At 45.3% G+C, this 18547-nt stretch overlaps 1 protein-coding gene across 4 annotated transcripts in view; it reads right to left on the bottom strand.

The window, feature by feature from the left end:
- Nucleotides 1-18547, bottom strand: part of FGFRL1 (fibroblast growth factor receptor like 1) — a 168231-nt gene that overhangs the window by 7058 nt on the left and 142626 nt on the right. For all 4 annotated transcript variants that reach the window (XM_085059563.1, XM_085059566.1, XM_085059564.1 and 1 more), the window contains 3 exons: nucleotides 9392-9472; nucleotides 4184-4468; nucleotides 678-1031 (listed from right to left, as the gene is read on the bottom strand). In XM_085059563.1, coding sequence (XP_084915689.1) covers nucleotides 678-1031; nucleotides 4184-4468; nucleotides 9392-9472 — 720 coding nt within the window. The remainder of the gene's footprint in view (nucleotides 1-677; nucleotides 1032-4183; nucleotides 4469-9391; nucleotides 9473-18547) is intronic.

The following is an 18547-nucleotide window of genomic DNA, read 5'->3' as shown; positions in this document are numbered from 1 at the left end:
CTGCAACTGCAGTATCTTTTCCCAGCTTGCTCCTCTTTCATACAGGAGCAGATAATTCAATTTTTTTCACCTGGATGACTGAGAGGAGCAGATAATTCAATGTATTTCACCTGGATGACTGAGATGGGAGCTCATCAATGTCTGTAAGTATTTGCAGGGAGGTGTCAGGGCATGGACCAGGCTCTGCTCGGTGGTGCTGGGCAATGGGACAGGAGGGAATGGGCAGGAACTGATGCCCAGGCAGTTCCACCTGAACGTGAGGAAAAACTGTCCTGTGCAGTGACCAAGCACTGAACAGATTGTCCAGAGAGGCTGTGGAATCTCCCTCACTGGAGATATTCCAGAACTGTCTGGACACAATCCTGTGCTGTATGCTCTGACATGACCCTGCCTGAGCAGGGAGGTTGGACCAGATGACCACTGTGATCCCTTTCAACTGACTCATTCTGAGATTCTGTGATTATTCCCCCATGAAGGGACAAAAGGAAATGTCATCAACAGGATTTCAGCAGGGACTGATTTAAATCAGGGCTGACTTAGCCCCACATTCAGAATTGGGCTATCCTAATCAGCACAGCACCACAGAGGGCCAAAGAACCAATGGGCATCAGTAGTTGAATTAATAAATATCATGATGCAGGTTGTTGGTACAGATGGGGAAAAATGCCCCAGCTCACCTGGCAGGACTGTGAGGAAAGCGCTGCGGAAGCTGTAGCCCATGGTGTTTGCCCCGAGGCAAATGTACATCCCTGCATCCTCCTCCTTGGCTCGAGTAATCATCAGTTTGTTCAGGTAGGAACCATCTGGGCGGGACCAGACCTCCCCAGTGGGCAGCACGACGAACTTCTGCCCCCCGACATCGATGGTGGAGTTGTACTTGCTCTCCGTGCCGTACTCCACCCTCTTCAGCCACTGGATGACGGGTTTGACGTCGCTGCGGACTTTGCACTGGAAGGAGGTGGTGCCACCATAGTCCACCGTGGTGTTGACGGGGTGTGTGCCTGTCAGGATGGGCTTGGACCTCGTCCTCTCTGCACAGAAACACAGGGAACTCCGTGGGAAAAGGTGTTTGGCAATTTCAGTAACTTGCAATTGCAGAAACATAGGGAAAAGGTGTAGAAGAGATGCAAAATCATAGTCTAGTCCAACTCCCTGCCCCAAGGCAGGCTGAGATTTTGGCCAACTTCTCCTGACATACATTTTCCCAGCCACTGCCAAAGCCTCCAATAGTAGATGCTCTCCAGTCTCTCCAGACAACATAGTCTGAGGCTTAGCAAATCTAAGTCATGCTAAGGCCATGCAATCTAACTCATGGTCACCCTGAATCTCCATGTTCTCATGGTGACCCTGAATCTCCCTCTTTCTAACAAGGAAGTCCCTTTTCCACCTGCATCAGACTGGAAAAAATACGGTTTCTCTCTGAGCCCTTATATTTTGGAATATTTTCTTCATCCCTCTCTTGTTCATGCTGAGAACTCTCCCACCTGTGGTTCTGTGATGCTCTTACCACCAGGATGTTCTGTCTCTTACCACCATGACATTTACATGTCCATTTACAGGTGAATAAGACAGAGCTTTTACGTGTTCTCAGACACAACCTCAGGTTTTTACCAGACTATTTACAAGTATTCATCTATTAAGAACCCACACAAGAACTACTGGAGCTACCCCCAGTTTGGGGATGGTGAGGGGTGGGTGAGACATATTCTTTCTCCCTTTGCTCTTCTCAGATGTTCCTTATGGACGGACAAAATCAGCTGGGGAAAGACCCCTTCATTCACAGACTGTGGCAGGCTGTGGATATTCTCATCTTTGGTCTGGGATGAGATGGCTTCAGGAGATACCTGTCACCTCTCAAGCTGGGCCTTGGAGCTGTCCATGGGGACCAAATTCTACAATCCCATGCTGTATCATCAGCTGCTAGGGGAGCTGAGACCACAGGCACTGCCAGTGAGGAAGATCTTTAATTTCATCCTCACCTCCCTGCTTTCATCATTCCTTTCTTCAGTATAATCATCACCAAACTCACTATGGAGAATTTTTTTTGTGGAGAAAGAGCTCAGAAGGCTTTTGCTTTTCCAGCCAATAACAAAATGTTTCCTTTCTCACAAATAATGTTTACCTCAAGTCTCAGGTAAGGAAGGAAACAAGATGGAAGGAAAGGAAATCAACTTGAAGAGGTTCACAAGACCATCCTTTCCAGCATGATCGTAAGTCTTAGGTTGTGTCAACACTACATAAAGTGGAAGGAAAAATGTATGCCTCATTCTGAGGAATGTTTGGATTTTTTTTTTTAGTGTTAGAATCAGATAAATCAGTCACAGTTTCCAGACAAGGAGGTACTGCAAACCTCTATCCTAGGCACAGAGAGAAATTATGGTATCACAGTGGGTGGTAGCTGCTGGCAATCATCAACTCCTTTTGATGGCAAACACTGCTGGATTGAGCATGTAACAAAACAGCTCCCACCAGCACTGGCTTTGGAGTGAGAGGAAGGAACAATGGACCCTCTTTCAAAAACTCAGGATACGTTCAATAATGAGGGCTCTAAAGATGTGCTTGGGAAACAAAAATACCACAGTAGTCTCTGTAGACTTTGCCTTGGGACTGTGAGCAACAATCACAGCTGGGGAGACTGAGACTCAGATAAGCAGGACTTAGGAGTGGAGGCTCAGGGTGGAAAAAAAGGAGGAAATTGAATAAAACCTGTAATGCTCCACAGAATGATGTTAAAAATAGAAAGATGTCTGAAAACTGCTTAATGCCCTTATCTCCTTGACTCTGGTTCCAGCTTTGGTTACTGTTTTCACTCCTAGCCAGCAAAAGCTAATGAAAACAAAGGTTACATACATCTTTAAGTTGATAAAAACCAAGATAAACAGGGACACAGAAAGGGGTTTGTTCCTGGTGCTGTCTGGTTTTGATGAAGTGAAAATGCCACAGCTGCCATTAGGATGGGGCTTGATTCATTTCCCTGCCTCTGCTCCTGGTTTTAGTGTAAACACATGTTTTTACTGTCTCCACACAGCTGCATCTTTATCAATCCCAGATGTCCAGCAGGTTTGTGCCTTCAGAGCCCAACAGAGCTTCCCACATGTGCTTTTAATTCCAGAGATTCTAGAGAAAGGACTTATCAGAGAACAGATCTTTACCTTTAAGAACAATCTTTCACACTGGGATAAACTTTCTCATGCTAAAATGTATGCACAGACAAACAACATGCTTTCCAAGTGGCTGGAAATAGCCCTCCATGCCCCTGCTCCTCATTAATGAAGGCTATTCAATCTTCCCTCCACTCAGCTCATCTTCTCCTTTCTTGAATTGGCTGTTCTGTAATCATTTCCATGACAATTTATGATGATGTCATAGGCAAAGCACAATGATTTAAGAATAAGAGCTCTTCTCTGGTAAACTTAGGAAGGATTTGAGTATAATTATCCTCAGCAATAATAGGGGAAACAGGAGATTAGAGAGCAAGAATCAGAATAGCTAGATAGTAAGAAGAGCAATTTACCTCACCACAATGCAGGGTAATCCCCCACAGCTCATCTTCTAAGGATTGAATCTTTAAAGCTATGTAGGCATCTAAATATACAGACAGGACCCTAGTGGGTGTTTTTTTCTTTCATCTCATTTGTACCTGCCTGGACCTTCAGGTGGCCAAATGTTTTTTTTAGAATCTGGCCCTAAAGGCCTGTCTGGCTAATCCCCCCAGAAGTAAGATTTCTGTTAATTCCCTTGGGAGACTTCTAGATTAAATTTTGAATTGACTAGTTTCATCCATTCTGACATAGTAATCTGGGCTAGTCTATAGATATTTCCACCCCCTCCTCCATGGTACTTAAAGGGGTTTTCTCTGTTTTTCAGTCTGTCCTTGAGCTGACTCTCTGGGTAGAAGACTGAACTGGGCAATGGTGGTCTTTTACCACACAGGTGCCCATGGAGATGACTATTTCCCAAGTACCTGTCCTCATTCCAGCTCCTAAATCATGCTGTTGCTACTCTGTCTTGCCCAGGTTTCAGGTTAATTCTAGTTTAAGTAATGTTTCCTCTGATGTTTTTAGCACTTCCCCATTGCCATGTCCAGCCACTGACACTGCACCCTCACCATCCCACTCTCTTGACAGACCCAGCCCCTTCTCAATAGCCCATCTCTGCTTTCCCTCCCCGAGGCTGCACTTACGGATCACTTCAACTTTGTACGTGGCGTTGATTTCTCCAACTTTGTTAAACACCCGGCAGGTGTACTTCCCGCTGTCCTCTGGCTTCAGGTTTTTCAGGTTCAATGTCCACTTCTTCTTCTTGTTCTCCCCAATTTCCTGGGGAGTGAGGGGCTTGTTGTCCTTCAGCCAGGTGATGTCAGGCCTGGGGTTGCCGCTGGCCACACACTTGAGGCGGATGGAGCTGCCGACGGGACGGGCGATCACTCTCCGTCTCATCTTGGCAGGCTGAGTGAACCTGGGCCGGGCTGAAAGGGGCATCAGAATGGACTGTGGTGAGCACAGGACATGAGCAAAGAAGGAAACTGTTGGCCAAATTTTCTGGAGATGCAGCCACATAAATACCAGTGTATCTCACTCTCCCTCATATCCCTGTTTTCCTTAAAACGGATTCACTATACAGCCCTATGAATGTGAATGTCTACTAGACTGCTCTGGCCACTGCATTAACCTCCTGCACAGCACAACCCCAGAATTTCTGTGTCTGTAAGGCAATTGCACCAGACCATCTCACAAAATAATAGCGAAATCACGCTATTGCAGCTGAAGGCAAAATGCGGCCCCGTAATCACATTGTAATTGTTACCATACCCCACAGTCCTTAGCCAAGACCAAAGGAAAAAACTCAGATTCCTGTCAGGCTGACCATTTTCTCAATTTTTTGCTTGTCACATGAAGCTTCATTTTCTGAAGATGTTTTGCCCCTTATTTCTCATTGGCTTTAACAGGACTTTAGAAGAGTCAACATCTTTTTAATATTCAGGGAAGGCTTAGAAGTAGGACAGACTTTTGTACATTCAAGATCTGAACTTCAATTTATGCAATTCATTCAGCTTCAATATACAAAGTGTTCATGTTGAATGGTCCAAAGAAGCAAACAAAGAAATGGAAACACCCAATAAAATCCTCATGAGTTTTTTATTAGAGGATACCCTATGCCAGTCCATCCCAAAACTGGAGAGTCTGAAGCAATAGCTGCTGGTGGACAGAAGCATGGGTTAAGCCATCTTGTCTTAGCAAAGAAATGACCAATGGACAAGACAAGAGACAAGAACATTAGAGAAATGCAAGGTCTTCACCTGGCAAAATCTGAAATTTAATGAAGAGTTCAAAAGAAATTACAAATTCCTCACAGTTACTTTAACTACACAATGCCAGTCCAGGGGCTCTCCTAACCACAGGCTGCTGCTGAGGTTAACACCAGCTCTGACTCCCACTTGACACTCTCCCCTGCATTCAAAATACTCCTGCCAAATTCACCTGCCTACTTTTTTATTTTAACAAAGCCAATTTTTTCCTCTGAGTCTGCTCAGCACTTCACAGCAAGTTTCTGCCCCTGCTTTTGAACCCTGATTTGTTCTTACTCCCTCCCAGCCCCAAAGGGCAGTCACCCTGCATTTTTGCAACTCCCTGCTTAATCTTCCCTGAACCTTTTTCTAGGAAATAAGAGAAATAGCCAATGAGTGGCCTGTGTCACACGGGGCTGAATTATGCCCGTCACAGAACTGCTAAAGTCAGGAAAGACCTCTAAGCCTCGAGTCCAACCATTAATCTAACACTGCCAGCTCCACTGCTAAACCACATCCCTAACGAGCACATCCACATGTTTTTTGAGCACTTCCAGTGACAGTGATCCCCTGGGCAGCTACAGGATGGCCTGGTGGGACTCTCCACCAGCCAACCAGCGCTGCTGCCCAGGGCTGAGGGCGAGAAGCCCTGGGATGTGCATAACAGTGGAGCTTTCCTGAATGGAAGAGGTTGCTCTGCAGTTTCCTATCTCCAAGCACTGGGGAGTGGCAGCCATTGCCCTCTGAGGTTTGTGAGCATATCCCTGAATCCTCACCCCCCTGCAGCCTTGGCCAACATCCCTCCCTCTTGGAAGAGGACACCCTTTGGCATACCCCTCTCCACAGAGTGCTTTTCCGTAGGGGAAACCATCTGTCTCCACAGCCTTCCCTTGCCCCCCTTGGCTGTCATTTTGGGTCCCAGCCATTTCATGTTATTTCAAACTCCTGCTCAGAAATGCTTTGCTCTCCATGCAGAGGCTTTCATGTGTAATCCAATGAACTGGAGTAACTCCGGCACTGCAAGTCTTTGCCGTGACAGCTGAGCAGCAAGTGTGACATGCTGACCTCCTCCACAGGCCGTGGTGCCTGGATTGCTGGGTGTTCCCTTTGGGGTCTGCTGCAGGAGGCTCCCTCAGAGCAGAGACAATGAAATGGGTCTGAAAGTTACTCTCTAATATGGCAGTAATTTATTCTGAGACCAGGAATTCCAGCTGCAAGTAGAGAGGAGATCCTCATGGATAGGATACCTGAGCTGGGACTAACATATTACAGAGCAAGCTGGAGCCAGGACAGTCACACCTCCCCAGGACACTGAAAAGTCAAGTGAATGACTCTGAGCTCTCAGAAGGACTTGGTGGCATCCCAGCTCAGTGAGGGCATTGCAAGACAGAAACTCTTCATCCAAAAAAGCAGTTCTTTAGCTCTTCTGGTTTTCCTCTCACTGTGACTGCCATGAGTCTGTCTGGAGTTCTGCATTCACTCCTAATACATGGTTGCCCAAATACACACCAAACTACAGGTAAAGCTACAGTTCTTTGGCTCTCTCTGCTTTTCTTTCTTTCTTTCACTGTTTAAAAATGGTTAAGTGATTATGTGGTCTCAAAAGCTACTCCAGGCTGTGTGCAATATACTGAAACCAGATCCCATTTACACAGTTCTGAATGTTTCCTTGACAAAAGCCTGAATTGGACAAGTTTAGAAAAGCCAGTCAACAAAACAAAACAAAAAAAAAAAAAGAAAAAGAGGGAGAGACACATACATAGAAGAGAAAAAGAGACAAAAAGAGACCCAGCAAGCACAAAGGAGAAAGAGAAGAAGTAGCACTGTGAGAGACAGGCAGAAAAGGTCTCTTTTGAGTTGATGCTAAATGTCTGTCCCCAAATGTGTACCATTTACAGAAGTTTTGCTTGTTGGAGTGCCAGCAAAGGCCATTACAAAGTGCCTCTGTGTTATTCACATCTTGTTCTCCTCCACATCACTTGGCATTTGCTTCATAAACATGAACTACTCATTTGTACAGTAAAAATTATGCCACACTCAAGAGTAAGGGAAAACACAAGTTGATGGGGACAAAGAGACAGTGTTGTGTATAGGTTACTGGCTGAAATGCTGTTTATCATGTAGAGTTATCCAAATGAAAATTAATGAAAATTAAATGCAAAAGAAGCTGGTCAGCACCAAGACCTGTGAAGGAATTCAGCCATCTCCTCTCCCTGCGGGACACCTTGAGAGGCACAAATCAGTCCCTGAGGCTCCTGTCAGATGTTGCTCATACAAAATGAGGTGATTATGTGAAAAATGCTGTCTGCTGTGGTCCAGCACCATTTACTTCCATACAGTGACAGTCACTACCGCTGCTGGCTTTTGTGATACTTCCCAAAAAAGTGTCACAATAGGACTAAGTATTGAAATACTTTCAAGTCCTCTGGTTAAGAGCTCAGTCAGTTGTGGGAAGACACAGATGGAGGTCTCTGTCTTTCCCCACACCAGTTCCCTGCTCTCCCCAGAGATACCATTCTGTGATGGTAGATGGAAAGCAAAGTGAAGCTTTGTTTTTTCACCATGCTTCTCCTCTTGCACTTCTCCAGGGCCCAGAACTGTGACAACACAAATGGCTACTTCACCCATCATCCTCCAGAGACCTGCAGACACTCACTGACCCTCCCTGCACACCAGCAATTTGCTGGTGAACACTGCTGGATGGAAGGGGCTTAGGTGGGTGCATGGCCAGCCCCAGGAATTTCTCTGCTGGGGGAGAGGAGACAGGAGGGAGGGAAAGGGGAAAAAGCAGAGGTTCAGGAATACTTTGCATCACCAAGGACTGGGCCAGGGCAGCACAGAGTAAGACACAATCTGATAGGAGATTGTCTATGCCTAATAATTTTAGTAGGGCTTACATCTTTTCTTCGTAATATTATTGTTGTATCATTGTATTGATCCATCATCCAGCAGCTCTACCAGGAGCACCATGGTAGTGAAGAGTGGAGAGATGGCAGCTTTGCACAAGCTGCTGAACCCCTCCTGAAGTACTCCTGACCTGCAGTTTATCTATGACACCCTTCCTCCTGCTCTAAAACATTGTCATCTCTTTCCAGAATGAGTGGAGGTTACCCTTCTCTCCCCAGACAAGCTCAGTCCGAGATTAATATATAATTCAAATGTAGCCTGGACTACACCACAGCACACCACAGCCCTTGTTTGCCAGCTCCTGAAGAAAACTGGCCTCAGCTTAAGTGCTGGGGACTCATATGGCAAACGCCTGTCAGGTTCCACCCCTACCACTGCTGTGAGGTTTTTCCCTGGCCACAAATGTGGTACAAAGCCATCTCCGTATTATAAAATTAAAGAGAGGGATGTATTGCACGAGCAAGATGGAAACGCTGTGCTTCATCCACCAAGCTCATAAACTCACATCACACTCCTGTCAGTAATGGCCAAAAGCTGTTTGGCATCAGCCTGACAACTTATTGTCCTTCAAGGAGTGCTTGGACCAAACCAGACCTGCAAGTCTTGCAGTGATTCAGAGCCTGTTCCAAGTGAGATTTTAGCAGCTCCCCAAAGCTCTGCAACAGCAACAAAATCTTATGCCTGAACAGCCCAGGGCTTGGGGAAGTTCAGGCAGGTGTCTAAAAGAGAGGGTGATTTTAAGAAATACTCATCTTGGCTTAGTGCTAATTCTCCTGAAGTGAAGTCAGACCTCCCATTTGCCCTCAGTGGGAGAAATGTTATGTTGGCACTGAAGACTTTTGGAAATATTGCTGTAAAAGTCAATATGCTTTTTATAGGGAGTCTATGAAAGCTGTAATAGCTGCACATGCAAAAGAAAGTCACTGCCCAGAAAAACAAATACAAGGGAGAGCCATGCTGGGGTAAATGGCAGGGGGCCCTAAGGCCAACCACAGGCTGCATTTTGCAGGACCCTTGGATGGGATCCATTCACACCAACACGTTCAGCTGACACTCTGTTTATTATTTGACCATATGTAGGGAGAACTCGCTCCAGTTGCTCTGCCTTTCCTCTCCTTCAGCAGCTGAGAAATGTGCCACGTGAACAGCACTGCACCAAGAGCTAAGGAAAACCATAAAACACACACTGCTCCTTACCCCACTGCTTCCCAGAATGATCTTCATATTCTCCGTTGGAGCCTTCAGGCACCTGGCTGTCCTTTCCTGAGCTGGCATCATCTGTGAAGGAAAGGAAAGGGAACATGTCAAGAAGGTCTCCTGCAGCACAACAGGATGGCAAGAAGAGTTTGCATTTCCTGCTGGAGACACCTTGCAGCTGAAACAAACTCAACACACAGTAGACAACCACATCCTGGCACCTACAGCCTGGCCTGTTAATGAACAATTTCATTTTCTGCTTTATGATCTTTTTGGCAGGCTACCAAATCAATGGAAGATTAATCAATGTTTCCATTAATAGCTGACAAAAGCCTCTTACTTTATGTTTACAGGTTGCTGTTCCTTAGGAGGAGTTGATCTGTGGTACAATCTATACAAATATTGGTATAAATCACAATTAAAGATAATTAAACCTAAGAGGTGGGGGAAGACTTATGTGATCAGTCATACAGAGCACAAGCAGTACAATTGTGGCCACGAATTCACCCTTTAGCTTCCATATAAAATCAGAAAAGCAAGCAGATCTGGGGTCAAATGAGCTCTCAAGGGATACTGAATGCAGATTTATGGCTGGCAAAACTAATATTGATTTGAAAAGCTGCTTGCGGTACTTCTTTTTAATTAAGACCACCCATCCACCTGTATCAACACACCACTTTGGCCCTTATCACTCTTGTTGTCTATACCACTAACACAGAGCAGCACCAAAATCTCAGCTCTGCCCTGTTCTACTTGGAGAAGCAGAAATCTCCACAAGGTGAAAGCCTCACCTCTCCAGCAGCCCCCACCTCAAATTATCACCTACAAGGTGGTGGTATGGCCACCTACAAGGTCTCCAGGAGAGCCAAGGGAGCAGGAGAGTGCCCTGAGCCTCCTTCTGCAACCTGGGAGGTGTTGGTGACCTCACACCTCTGCAGTGCCCAGATGTGAAGTTTTTTCCTCCTCCAGCTCAACCTCTTCTGCACAATTGCTCAGCAAAAGCTCCCACCAGGAGGGAAGTCCACCTGAGGGACTCTGGGCACCTACCTACATCTATTCTAAGGTTATTTCTGTGCTCTAAAAGATGGCACAGCCCCAGAGGACAGCTGGATTTGAGGTGACAGTCTTGACCAAGAGGTCCTTATCTCCTACCTAAAGTGCACTGAAGTGGGTGAAATTTGATTTTCAGAGATAGGTCAGGTGAAGGCTAGGAAAAAGTCTGCCTCAATGAGGAACACAATGGTGTAAAAAAACCAAACAAATAAAGAGAAATGGAAATGTCTGAGCTAAGGAAGGGATCACTCCAAATGCCCAGCTCCTAAAACTCGTAAGAAAAAGGTCTTGTGAGCAAAAGAGAGGAAAACTATTTCTGTAATCTCTACAATAGAGAGGAAAAACTGGTCTCAGCTTATATATATAAGCATGCTCCCGCAAAAAGGTGCAAATAGTAAAACTTCTCTTTACAGTTGTTTTAGAAGTTGGGTTGTGCTTAAACAGTGTGCAAACCTGTGTGCAGCCTTAGAGAGAGAATAATGTGTGTTTAACCCCATCCTCACCCCAGGTTCTGCTATTTTGGAAAATTATCCCATCTCTTCAGCACGGGGCATGATATGCCAACAGATGCTCTGCTCTGGTTTGCCTCTTTCCCTTTAGCAGAGAGCCTTCAATGCCCTATGAGTTCGTCCCCCCTCGACCCTGAGAGATTTTTCTCTTCTCCTTTTGGCCACTTAGGCACAGTTTCCCCTGGAGCTATGCACAGCTGTCACTTCGAGGGGCAAAGAAAACTTTCCAGGCAGCAGTGCCAGTGCTCATCCCTCAGCAGCTCCTCCAGCTGACTGCTCCATCCACGTCCCCTGCGGCACCCTGTGCCCATGGCTGCACACCCAGAGCCTTTCCCCAGCCATCTCCCAGCCCAAACCACAGGGCAGCAGCGTTAAACAGGTCCCACTCAGGAAAAACCAGGTCTTACACAGAGCCCTGAGTGCCAGCACACCATCCAGCCTCTGCCAGGGCAGCTGTGTTACAGAGCAGGTTACTGCCCCAAGTGCTGCACTTGGCAAGTTTATTTTTACAACCTTGGCAAACCGAATGCAGGGAATACTAAAATACACATTATATATGAAGGCTTGCATATGATGTTGTGTCCTATCAGTCAAAATACCAATCTGACTATCTCCTGGCACTTGTACAGCTTTTTCTCATAAATATCCATAGTGTCACAAATGAACTCTTGGATGCTGTCTGACAGAGAACATAGTAAATCCCTCAGCACAATTAGAAAAATGTACTGGGTAATGGAGAAGAAAAACTGTGGTCAGAGATGTGGAATTCTTGTCCATTGTTAACTGCTGAATATCATAAAACTGGTTAAAACATTTAAGTGGTGATGTTCTTTCAATTATATCTTAATCCTGCTCAGCCTGAGGTACAAAGAGCAGGGTTTCTCCCTTGCCTGCTGCCTCATGTTACAGTAAGTCAGCCCCTCTGCCCTCCTCCTGCAGACACACCACCACTGACTGTGGACTCCACACCCCTTGACTTGCTGCCAAGCTTTTGATGTAAGGAAAATTGCTCTGAATCCGTTTGATCCTTTGAAGATGCTTCTTCAGTTGTTCCCCCGACAAATCGCAAACCTGTGGAGTCACCTACCAAACCCAGAAAAACACATTTTGGGGGGAACAGATCAGGATAACTGATGCCACCACGCTGAGTCGATGAAATAGATGATTTGGTGGAGGAGCAAGACTGGAATAAATAACTGCATGCATTTAAGCATATTGGTTTAGATGCACTGGAATTTGTTTCACATGTGTTGGGAATGTGGTAACAACAATAGCAGAAGTCTTGAGGTCGGGAAATGCCATAAACATGGAAACTCTTGTAGAGCAGAACTCTCCTTCCCATCTCCAGAGCTGCTCATGGGGATTACAGCAGTCCCTTCCAGCTGCAATGTACAGTGAACTGAGCTCCTACCTTCCTTGTATCTGAACAAACTCACACTCGACAGCTGTACCAAAAAGAGTTGATTCGTGGCATCCAGCAACTGGATGAAGCTCATTTTGGGAAGATTCCCTGAAGCCCATGAGCCTCCAGTTGAACTTAAAGAGTGTGAGTGAGGCAGCAGAGCAGCCAGTGATATAAAGGGCTAACCTGGGATGTGAATGACATGAAGTCAGGTCCCTGTCCTGCTGCATTCAGAGAGGGATTTCAACCTCCCCTCTTGCACCTTGGGTGAGTGTCTTAAGCTGTGACCTGTGGTCTCAGAGAGCCAAAAAAGAGCTGCTTATTACTTTGGGAGACAGATATCTCAGGAGACCCCTGAGGATGGAAGGTCTCTGTCGAATTCAGACATCATCAATATTTGACTTCCACCTGCCTCAACCAAAGTCAGTACTGTGGCTGCATGGAAAGAATATGTCTCTCCCTCTTTTGAAGAACTTTCTTATTTTTTCAATTTTAATATCAAGTGGTTTCCAAGGGTAGAGAAACACTTTTTTATAGTGTTTTACAGGGATCTCTGATGCTGAAAGCAAAGCTAAATTTCCTGGAAGTTCAGAGGCATTTGGTTCAGCCCAAACCTGCAGTCTGAAGCCTGGTTATTGGTGTCAGATCTGAAGACCTGCTGTTTGTGTTTCACTCCAACCTTCACAAACACAACTGGCCTGGCAGTATTCTCATTAAACAGAGAGAGGACCTGAAGAAACAAGCCACATTCAGATATATATGACCAGCATACAAAATGATGAGTTAGTAGCAGACATCACGAGTCTTAGCTATATTCAAGAAATGACCTAATAAGCCGATTGCTTATTCATGCTCTTGTCAGCTCCCCACAGAGGTGGGCAGTTTGGGGCGATAAGTACATTCAGAAAAATCAGCCTGCAGTCAAAGAGCAGCAGGGACCAGCTCTGCAGCACTGCCAGATTTGCTGCCAGCAGATTACCATGAGAGGCAGTGCTAAGAAGGATGAACTGCTGAAGTTTCCTACAAGCTCCCTTTTCTGTGACCTATATTGGAAGGTCATCCTGTATTGGACTTCTTGGACAGTATCACACGCTTAGGACAGCAGCCAGTTGGAAGATGAAGTGGAAAACCTGCCTTGAAAAGCAATCACTGACTAATTTTATGCCATGAGTATCTGATGCTAAGAAAACACACACATGATTGAGGTGTCCTTAATGTACAATTTGGCTCCATGGCGTTACAAAGCATGCTGGCTGGTTGAGAAACCTGAAGGGCAAAGCTCCAATATCCTGTCAGGTGATAAGGCTTGGAGACACGGGACAAACTCGTGTAGGTCCTTCCCCTCCAAATACTGCACATGGCCACACAAAACAGGGCCAGGATGGACACACAGCCATCAGCCCACTCTTCAGGAATGTCACCCCAGTGGCATCATCCTCAGCTGCTCCCAGCCATTGCCTCTCCCTTGCTTCAGGATTTCATTCCATGGTTTTTAGGGCTGAGATGCCACAGGGCTGAGATGCTGGGGGTGCTGGGGAAGTGTGTGGTGTCCCAAAGCAGTCTGGATTTCTGCAGAAAAGGGATTTCTGTGTGTAACTCCATCAACTGACAAAGCCCATTGAGGAGCCTATGGGACAAAGACTGCCACATCAGTGGGATATAGTTACTGTTTATTACCATAGCAGAATTGTTCCATTCCCTCTTAAAAGTTAAAGCAAATGGAAAATTCTGCATAACGGTCCAGCTCTGAGAGCAACTGATGGGAAATATTCAGACTGTTACCGAGTCAGGATCAAATTTTATTTACCCACAGGCTCTCCATGAGGGCTGCGTGTTTTAGCTGACAGGGTATGACTGCTTTTCAGGCCAATACCATGTGCTGAGCATCCAACCACAAGTCAAAACAACAGCCCAGTTTCTGAAGCAAAAATCTAGCCATCATATTTCCCTATGATTCACAAAGTTGCTCCAATTTGTTATAATGCAAGGCCCATCCCTGCTCTGAATTGATGGGACCAGCTTTGGAGTCTTTGATGTCAGAGGCCTTGAAAGCCCCATTTCACAGATGAGCCAGCTTTGCATAAATAAACAAAGTGACCTCTGAACTGGAGCCTGAGACCTGAGCACACTTCAAAGCACTGGGGGGGGCAGTAGGGAATGAAGCGATCAGCATCCATCATTAAGGCAGCCCCCACTCCACACTGCTGCTGAACAAGGGGTGTCAATAAAAGGAGGGAGGCAAGTGGGGAGAGAGTGAAATGAGGGGGAAAGTGATGTAATCCGGTCAGGCTTGAACAATTATAATGAGGCCTCCTCCTTCTCCCATGGATGAATGGAAGAAATCTCTCTGAACTCTGGATTTAAGAGCTGACTCTCTGGTCCACCCAGATGCATCATATTTGCTCCCCAATGTCCTTCACTGCTGCAGAGGTCTAGGGAGTGAACAAACCCAAGCTGCTTGTGGGAGGTGGATCTTGGGCCTTTCTAGGAGTTAAATCAGAATTTGTTCTGTTGAGCTTAACCAGGAAAACTTAGACCATAAGCTTCAAACAGGAAGAGATTGGACTTATCAAAGCTTTCAGCAGCCTTGAAGGTGCAGTAGATGGTGAATAAACACACACAAAAGCACGTGCAATCTTAAAAAGTAGTTCTCTGCAGTTTATCTCAGATGCATTTGGGTTTTCCTGTAATGCTTGTTGGAATTTAAAGGGAAACACGAGGCAAAGATCATTCTGTACTTTGTTTTAGGGAGTCTTCTACTCTCCCAACTGGTTCATCTGATGCCCAGATGAATGGTCCATGAGGTACATGTGTAGGAAGGCAGCAACAACTTTATCTCTGGGATATTGCAGGGATTACAGCACTTGTTTTCCCCAGATCTCCTCAATGTGGATTAACACTCCAGGTTTCATTAGAATTTCAGCTGGTATTAACCCTCAATGGCCAGGGAAAAGCAGCCCAACCCACTGGCTAACACAAATGCTATCTGAGAGCTACCACTGCCAGCTGACAGGAGTTTATTGCTCATCTTGTGATATTTGGAATGTTTCTGGAGGACCTTGAACATGATCTTGACCTTGAAGTAACTACTTTAGAATATAGAAGGGATTTTTCCTATGGAATAACAATTCTTAGCTTCTGTGATTCTGAAGAAGAACTCTGTACAAATACACTCTAAAAGTTTGGGCAAAAAGAAGTAAAACACTAATTTTTGAGATCTTGTGATTTTTGAGCTTTTTTTGTGGTTTTTGCAAGGCCTGAACTATGGCTTCAGGACTCTTGAGACAGATGAATCCCAAGGGTGACTTGAAATAATGAAGATTAAGATGCAAAGTCCTCATTTTGACTAATTTTTTACCATCATTGGGGTCTAGTTTAGCAAGTCTACACTCTAAACCCTCTTTCCTGCCAGAGGCAGACAGGATCAAACTCCAATGAACTTGTTCCACTAACACAAACCTGGCATAAATCTTAGATATTACTCTGAATGTTTTTTGTAGATCTTCCATTAACCCTCCATCTCCTGCTCACCATACCTTAATCTGCCTACATTAACAGTGTACCTACTATATTAACAGTGCAGATGTCATGAAAATATAGGAAATGTGTTTAGAGTTAATTTGGAAGAGCTCAGTGAAAGCAAAGGTATCAGGAATATTTGGAGTAAGAAAAAAGACCTCATGGAGGAAATCCCTCTCCTTGGGCCCAGTCAGACAAAACCCCTCAAGATGGAAAAGCAGAAACCCACTCAGAGGAATGCATAGCCAAGGAACAGTCTGCTTTTCTCAAAAAAAAACAAAAAACAAAAAAAAAACAACACCAAAAAAACCCCAACCCAACAAAAAAACCCGAAAAAACCAACAAAAAACCCCAAACCAAAAAAACCAAACAAGCCACAACAAAACCACTATGAAGCAAAAGGTTACTTTTGCTTAACCAGGAAAAGAATTTCCCTCTGTGACAGGCAGTGAAGACTTTACTACCAAACTGCCTTTGACTATAGTTGGGCCAAAAATAACCAGAGGTATTAAAACTGGAATTTCCTGACAATAAAAATAAAAAAAAAACATGTGTTGGTGGCTTTTTTGGAATTTTCAGCTCTGGCCATTTTCATGAGAACTTCCATGCAAAAATTTTCATGGATTTCAGTTCAGGCCCAGCACTGGGAATCTCTTGGTAAGCAGGATGCTTTGCAAAAGGAACACTTGCAGGCCACCTGCCTCCTGAAACACTGGAGAGGCTCCACAGTCAACAGACAAAAGCCCTGGCTGGGTAATGAAGAAATGAGTTTTCTGCCCAGAGCTGCATCAGTAATTCACATTTTTAAAGCTGTGATGATGTACAGGCCCATTCTATTACCTGTCAGTGACAAAGCTCTGAATTGGTGGTTATTGCTGCATCCCACATTTCAGCAACAGGTGAACATAATCAGAGATGACAGCTTTAGGACCAAGGAAGAATTAACTCTCTTCCACAGAATGAGAAAAAGAGGTACTATGGGGCAGCACAGACATATGAGAGATAGTTTATTTTATAGGCTGGTACCAGTCAAGCTCCAACAGCACAGACAAATCTGTCCTACTGTGATGGAGAGTTTCAGCAGCCCAGAGAGAATCTTACACTGCTGTGAATAAGCTGCTACCAGCACCTGGACTAACTCTTTTACTACCAATGCCTCTTTAATATTGCAATCTCTGCTGGGAGACCAACATGGACATATCCCTGTTCTGTACTCTTGCATAAAGAATGCTGTGGTTTATTGCTTGGACTTGACTGAAAAACTTTGCTATGGAAAGGGATCACATCTTTCCTTAGAGAGGTACATGTGTAAGGTGGAGAGGTGGAACTTCAGAAGAGTGGAGTATTTTAAGGGTATAAAGGGATTAATACATAAAAAACTGAGATTAAAAAATGAAAGCATTTAAATTGAACATATGTGAAAACTTCCCAAGAGGGGCATCTACTTGACTACAGAACCGTCACTCAAAAGAAGAGAAAGAGGCTCTGTTTCATAGAATCATAGAATAATGGAGTCCAACTACAAATCTAACACTGCCAAGTCCCTCTAAACCATATCCCTAAGGGCCACAAGTACATGTCTTTTAAATACCTCCAGGGATGGTGATTCAGCCTTGGGCAGCCTGTTCCAATGCCTGACAAACCTTTCCATGAAGAAGTTTTTCCTCATATCCAGTGTAAAACTCCCCTTGAAACCCAACTTGAGGCCATTTCCTTTCATCCTGTCCCTTGTTACCTGGGAGAAGGGCCAGGTCCCCTCCTGGCTACTCCCTCCTGTCAGGGAGTTGTAGAGAGTGAGAAGGTCCCTCCTGAGCTATAATTTGTCCAGGTTGAACATCCCCACCTCCCTCAGCTGCTCCTCATCAGATTTTGCTGCAGACTCTTCCCCAGTTCTGTGCCTTTCTCTGGACAGAGCAGGGGTGCTCCAGCTCCTCGATGTCCTTCTCACAGTGAGAGGCACAAAACTGAACACAGGATTTGAAGTGTGACGTCACCAGTGCCAAGTGCAGGGAGACAACCACTGCTCTGGTCCTGCTGGCCACACTACTGCTGACCCAGGCTGTGATCCCACTGGTGCTCTTGGCCACCTGGGCACACACTGGCTCATGCTGACCTGGCTCTCAACCAACACCCCCAGCTCCTTTTCTGCCAGGCAGCTCTCCAGCCTCAAACTTTAGAACATGTAAAATCATAACGATCTAACTACGGCTGAACTATAGATTTTACAATTCCATTGGCCAAAGTTGGCTCATGTAGATCTTGAAGAGAGCTTTAGTAATTCCTATGGTATAGTTATGATTGATGAGAAAGAAAACACAACAGAAAAGGTTGTTAGTGAAAAAGGAGTCCTTGAGGACCATGAAAAATTCTCTCTTGGCTGTATCTATACAGAGGAATTCTGGAGTTCTGAGTCCATGCAGGATATGACCTGTGCTTACCACATTCATCTCTCCCCTGCCCTTCTTTCTGCCCATGACTCTGTATCTGGTTCAGATCTGCACCTAGTTTATAACCTTCCTCCCCTCCTTCCCCAGCCACTTTCCATAATGCTGTGGAAGGAGAAGCCTTTCTGAAAGTGCAGCTCTTCCTTGCTCCTTGTGGTCTGTCACTGCCCACAGAGCTCACAAAGTCATCTGAGACACATTCCCAGCCGTAGCTCCATCTGCACATGGG

The sequence above is a fragment of the Lichenostomus cassidix genome, chromosome 4 (genome assembly GCF_008360975.1).
Source record: "Lichenostomus cassidix isolate B80296 chromosome 4, HeHo_3.0, whole genome shotgun sequence".
Classification (NCBI taxonomy): Eukaryota; Metazoa; Chordata; class Aves; order Passeriformes; family Meliphagidae; genus Lichenostomus; species Lichenostomus cassidix.
This window is presented reverse-complemented; position numbering and strand designations above follow the sequence as displayed.